The following is a 6,517-nucleotide window of genomic DNA, read 5'->3' as shown; positions in this document are numbered from 1 at the left end:
GTTTGTTGTGTATATATGTATATAAAACTGTATCTGGAGCGTGTAACAAAAGTCATGTCCCTCTGGGATTATTAAAGTATTTCTGACTCTGATTGTGATTTAGCATAATATCATTACCTAACAAGTTTTTAACTTTGTTTTATAGTTCCGAAAAAATTTTAAACGTAATGTGTTTGTAGCGAGAAGGATTGTCTTAATGTCTTAGTGCCAAACCTGACAATTTTCCCATATAGACGCTCTCCAAGTTTTGTCTGAAGGGCATGTAGAGTGAAAAAGTACGGCTCACACGGTAAGCTATTAAAAACCTAAAAAACACATTTATATGCTCTGTCAGATGGGAGGGTCTGTTCATACAATGAAAGGAAGAGTCTCAAGGTGATGTTTTAAATCCTCACGGCATTTAAAGAGAAAATGATATATTATCACAAGTTATAGTTTGTAATAATTTAAAAACATATTATAATAATGATAAAATAACCAAATTAAATAAAAAAAATGTGTGCATATTTTTGTTCTTACATTTATTCCAAGTTTTAAAAGCCCGCCTGGTGGCCCTCAGTTTCAAAAGCACAGGTTTAGGGCATCCAGTTCGGATTACTCCTCACCATCTACCTTTAAAAGTTTTGCAGGCACATCCAACTGAGAGAGAAGCTCAAGGACAAATCCATAAGGGACTATCTCCTCTCTACCCAGAGGAATGCTTTGGGAACACTTAGGATAAGTTTAAGTGAGTCAGTGACAGTGGAAGGATTTAGGTTGGGAAGAAGTAAATATGCTAATCTTGCACAAAGACAAGCTAATGAATTGGGGAATGTTTTACCTTTTTATTTTTTTTGCAAACTGGTTTAAAACATGTAACAAACATATAAAATGCAGGATGGTTGAACATTTATTCACAATCTATGCAATTCAAAACTTTATAAAACAACAGAAAAGGGAGAATATTAAATATTATTTAATCATTACAGCAAAACTTTAGAAATCTACAAGATAATTTTAGAGATAATTAATTTACAAGATAATTAATTTAACTGTTCTTGTCAAATTTGTGTTACAGAAAAAAAAAATCAGTCTTAAGGGTTAATTAGCAAAAAGTGCCGAAAGTAGAATTTTCTATTTTCTTATCTACATGTTGTTGCCTTGGTTTTTATCTACCAGACCCAGTCGGTTCATTCATCGTGTAGTGTGAAGACAAAACTGCTACAGAGGGTGTACCATTGTATGTGACTCATTAATGGCACACATTTTTCTACAGGAAAAATATATATTTAAGGGCCTTTAGAGCGATCTAAGAGGAACAGGGCATCATAACAAAATCACTATTTTATTTTTTAACTTTTTCTTGTACCGTATATGAAAATAATACCTTTGAGTAATATGAGAGCAGATTTACAATGCATGTATGAGCGTTGGCCAGAAACAGAACAGCAGTTTAAGACACAAATACATAAAGTTAGATCCTCTATATACTTCTTGTCTTACTAGAACTTCCTTTTTGGTTTCCAACTCATCCTCCCTGATCAAGATGCACAGTTTTCTTTATTTTTTATTTGTTAAGATCTCTAACACGTAGATAAAGTTGAAAAACAAAACAAAAAATAATATCAAAAATATAGTTATTTGTGAAAACAGGCCTATTTTAGTCCATCTTCACTTGTAGAAAACATATTACCGTAAGCATGGATCAGGAGAGGTGAGGTTTTCCAACAGGTATTGGTACAGTTCTGATAACCTGGTTCTGGAAAACAAATCTCTGGATGCGTTCAAAGACCCAGAGGAAGATGAGGAGGATGCTGACATACTGGATCCATGCAAACTTGATGGTTTCCCAGAAGCCGGGATGATAGGTGGATGGAGGCAGTTAAGGCAGGAATACTGTGAATCTTTTTGCATATGTTCTTCAGTCCAGAGCCCTGAAAGTTTACAGTTATTGACTCACCTGCTCTCAACTAGGCTGGCTAAAAATGAGAAGGTACATCTACATGGGAAGACGTCTACGAAGAAATAACTTAACAAATCAATAAGCAAATGGCAAATGAGTAAGTGTACAAAAACATAAACACATGAGAGGAAGTTAAACAGAGTGTTTAACTTCCTCTCATTCAAAGACAAAATGGATTACAATGAATGTTTAATATGACGTAAGAGAGAACGTCTGAACATTTAGTTGCAATGATCTTAAGTACATTTATGTTTATTGTACATTTTTCATTGGTGTTATCAAAGCTATCTGAGGAAATTTTTCTCATGGAGAAATTAAACTTTTTCTGTTAAAAAGAAAAATTAAGAACGGCAAAGTGTCTGTTGTTCTCTAGTTTTAAACTATCATATGCAGACCTTCGATGTAATTAAAAAGAAGAAAACAGTAAGAAAAAACAAACAAAAAAAAGATTTAGGGCCTGATCTTTACTGACTTCAAATACGGGGAGCTGAATTGCACATACAGTTATTAATATTATTATATTTATTTTAGGGCGTGAAACTGATTTGGTTCTGCCCCATTAAACTGATCAGATTGCATGTTCTGCTGACACTTTAAGAGAGGCTGTGAAATAGAGATGATGTTCTGAGCCATTGAGCTAGAGGTAATAATGACAATAATTATTTAAATATTAAAAGAGAATGAATATTTATATTGCACTTCTTAAAGTAAACGAATAAAAATGATAAAGATAACTAAAGATAGGGATAACTAAAAAAAGTTAAATATAGAACATGAGAAAGTTGTCTTTGTCTGCTGATTGCATTTCTCCTTACAGTCTTTGGCTGTGATTTAATTGTATAAAGGTTGTCTGCATCTGACTTTAGGAAGTGCTAAAAAAATACACAAAAACTGTGTCTGCAGTTGCTTCAGATTCGGAAAATTGCATTGCATGTGGTAAATGTTTTCGTTTGTATATCCTCCACCCAGAATTTTGCATGGTTTGGTCATTAGGACATGATCTGCATATTGAAGAAGGCACAGAAACACAAAAAGAGGTTGGTTATGCTGTCTGCTGAAATGCAAAAGCAAATCACTTTGCTCCTTTGTTAAAAATCTGCTCTGTATGTATAAAAGAGTAACTAAGGTAATGTAAATCAGACAATGGTGGCATATCATCTCCTTTTTTAATGCTCCAATTTCCATTTTTCTGGAATTTCCATTTGTTTTTATCAGAAGATTATTCACTGCACTTAATGGAAATAAACCGGGAGTGATTTTGCAAACACTTTACCCGCTGCTTCAAACAAAGTATGAGTACACTAGTAAAGATGTTTGCTATATTCCACCTTCCTGGTATCTGCTAAAAGTCTTGCTCTCTCTCAACCTAAATGACTGAAAACAGGGCTTGAATAAAAAAAATGTAGTTTATAGCCGCTCTATCCCTTTGCCTCCCCAGACTTCCGGACTCGTAGCTCATAGATTATTAGCTCCCTTTAATTATTTTACCTCTGTGTTGTCTGTGGGGCTGGTAGCTCTTAGCATGGTGCATTTACTGATTTAAAAAAGATAGGATTTATAAGCTTTTGACATGCTAATCCCCTGTCAGAGCCGTTTACCTGCTAAAAATCAGTTGATTTTTCCATCAACATTGGTGCATTTCCATTCATTTGTGGATTTCTATTAAGTTTTAGCCTTAATATTTCAAATAAAATAAATCCTAACTTAATCAGTATACAAACTAAACCACTTCCTTTTTCTCTATTAAGGATATCTGATGATCTCCAGGGGATAACGGATTTCAGCATTTAGCTCAAAGGGGGACCCAGCAGCCCGGCCTACAATCCAGACAGGTGTTGGGCAGGACAGCACCGTCGTTACTTATAAAAGAAGAACGCAGAGAACAAAAGAAAACATTTCAATCCCATAGCAGGAGAGTAGGCAAGCGAAACAAAGAAGAAGTCCCTTACGGTTTCTTTCCTGGTAGCTCCTCATAATAGTGGTCAGGTCGTACGCGCTTGCAAAATGGCTGGAGCTGTCGATCACCGACACCTTTGCATCAAGAAAACAAAGAAAGAGACAGAATAACATCCAAACTAACATCTGAAAACACTGTAAACATGAACATGGATGATGATTATTTTAGGGCGAAGGATGTTAAATGTATTTCTACCATATTCCCTGAAAAAAAAAACTGTTGAGCATTGGATGTTACTGGTATATTGGAGAATATCAATGCAAAGCAGTGATGTCAAATTTGCAGGCCACCAGCCGGCCTAACTCTGCACCAGTGGTGGCAGAGTCTGATAATTGGAGGATATGATCCTCCAGAATGATGCAAACCGACAAAGGAGCCCCTGTAGATAGGTGCGGGTAATCAGGTTTTTTCCGTGTTTGCCAAACTTAAAACAGTTTGGAGTGTCATCACTCATTCCCACTCTATTGTTTACAGACTCATCATTGGTCTGCATTGGTATCAAATTACATCCACACTGAATTAATAAATCATGGAGCCAAAACATGGAAGACTAACTTTACTAACTTCTGATTAGAGTTCCAGTGGAAAGTTAACTGAACCCTTTGTTCTATATGTACTGTAATATTTCTATTATCTCGTGCATTTGTCTCCTGATTATCTTATTCCCCCAGGAATAGATTCCCTAGTAAAGGACTTTTTATTTTGCTCATGTTTCATTAACCTGTACAATCTGTGAGTCTGTCTGTTCAAAACGCTAATAGCTGTATATAAAGTGATAGTGTTTTAGAAGTGTGTGTTCTGTTACGTTGTAAGTGTTGTAGAGCCCCCGGTGGGGCAGAGGAGTCCTCTGCTGCAGCCTCAGGTCTCCACTAATGAACAGCTTCGCTCCAGGCACAGGAGACGAGTGCTGCACAAACGCCAGACTCTGCATCACCACTGTGGACATCCGCTGGGAAAGGAAAGGAATAAACTCCAGATAACTGCAGCATTCAGACATTTTTTTTAGCTTGCTGTTTCCACATGCCCCAGTCAAACATAGACAAAAGGGTTTGTGTTTTTAAACCCGTACCACAAGACCAAACTAAATGGGAAATGAATGAATAATTTAATCACAACAGCAGTACAAAACTTTCTCTGTGACAGGACAGACGGACAGTACATACAAACAGCTGATAGCTGAAGGTGAGCAGCAGCTGAACGCTGTATACTTGTTCCTCAGGTTTCAGAGGTAGCTGCAGCTGAAATTTCAAAAGGTCCAACTTTCCGTCTTGGTTCTGGTCTTCTTCTCTCACCTGTGAAGTCCGTACAGAGAAAAATAAAAGGGTTTTTACTCAAATACGGTGACGTTTGCCAGCCTGAAGAGGATTAATTGGTACAGATGGTCAGGAGATTGGAGACTAAATGAATCACAGCTGCAACCCGTGCAGAGGCTGCTCAGAAATAGCAGCAGGCAGGTTTTAGTGTTTCTGCACATGCAGTAAGGTGAGGCCTTGATGTGCTGGCCTGTTGACAAGAATTAGAGAGAGCGGACTAACTTAAGACTTTCTACATGCACTGCTCTGACTCTGCTCTCTCCAACTTCCAAGATTAACTTGTCAATGACAGTCGTCTGTTTTTCTCTCCTTGATAAAGCCACTAGAGGAGTTTTTAACATTTCACTTTTCTCCCACATAAAGCATGCCTGAATCACTACTGTGGAGTGAGCCCTCAGCCACCATTTCATCTAATACTCTGTAGTTAGGTGAGTGGTGACCTAGTGTTAGGGCATAGAGCTTGGAATCCTGAGGTTCTGAGTATGAGCCCCGCTGCCAAAGACGGCCACTCTGGGTCTCTGAGCAAGACTCTTAACCCCCGATTGCTCCCTGAGTGCCGCACGATGGCAGCCCACTGCTCCCTAAGGGGATGGGTTAAATGCAGAGGTCAATTTCTCCAATGTGAGATTAATGAAGTTAGATTATTATTATTAGTTAGATGGCCCTCTCTATACACCTCCAGACTCTAACATTGGTAAACATTAATTAACTAATCCAATATCGATCATGTTTCATTATACTGGTCATGTTACATCTCATGAAAACTGATACTACAACCTTTGTTCTGAGGAATTTATTACATTTAGTGTTGCATCAATTTTTACTGAACTTGGCAAAAAAAAGCATTCTCCTACTCTGGTTCTTCCACCGTCAACATACTGCAGAGAGAAGCTGAAGCTCTCCAGTTTTGTCACGCTTAGACCTAGACAACTTTTATTGTCATTTTGTATAAACATAGTGAATACAAAACAAAATTCCGGTTTGTACAGCTTCCAGACAGTAAATGAGCAGCAGCTTGGCATTAACATTAACATTTTCATTTCATAAAGTGCAGCAGTGAGACAGGAAGTTGAACATTTTAATAAAAGGATTAGTAAATTTGTCTCGTCATCCTGGTACTTGTTTCTTTAGCTTGAGTCATAAGGTACTGATCTTTAGTCGATAGTATTATACTATTTATATTTTTATATTACTGCTGTTAATGTAGAAAACACATCTTTGTTGTAAAGAAGACTGTGAGATTTTACAGTGTGAAAAAAGAGGATTAAATAAAAAATAGAATAAAATCAATGCCTTTGTTTTCTG

At 36.9% G+C, this 6,517-nt stretch overlaps 1 protein-coding gene across 1 annotated transcript in view; it reads right to left on the bottom strand.

The window, feature by feature from the left end:
* Positions 1-858: 858 nt before the first annotated feature.
* tmem231 (transmembrane protein 231) overlaps positions 859-6,517 on the bottom strand; it is an 8,907-nt gene continuing 3,248 nt past the window's right edge. Inside the window, exons 3-7 of the mRNA XM_015397926.1 lie at positions 5,063-5,191; positions 4,705-4,848; positions 3,892-3,973; positions 3,696-3,801; positions 859-1,847 (exon numbers count right to left, since the gene is read on the bottom strand). Of these exons, the coding sequence (XP_015253412.1) occupies positions 1,685-1,847; positions 3,696-3,801; positions 3,892-3,973; positions 4,705-4,848; positions 5,063-5,191 (624 nt within the window). The 3' untranslated portion in view covers positions 859-1,684. The remainder of the gene's footprint in view (positions 1,848-3,695; positions 3,802-3,891; positions 3,974-4,704; positions 4,849-5,062; positions 5,192-6,517) is intronic.

The sequence above is a fragment of the Cyprinodon variegatus genome, unplaced genomic scaffold (assembly GCF_000732505.1).
Source record: "Cyprinodon variegatus isolate N-32 unplaced genomic scaffold, C_variegatus-1.0 Scaffold898, whole genome shotgun sequence".
Lineage (NCBI taxonomy): Eukaryota > Metazoa > Chordata > Actinopteri > Cyprinodontiformes > Cyprinodontidae > Cyprinodon > Cyprinodon variegatus.
This window is presented reverse-complemented; position numbering and strand designations above follow the sequence as displayed.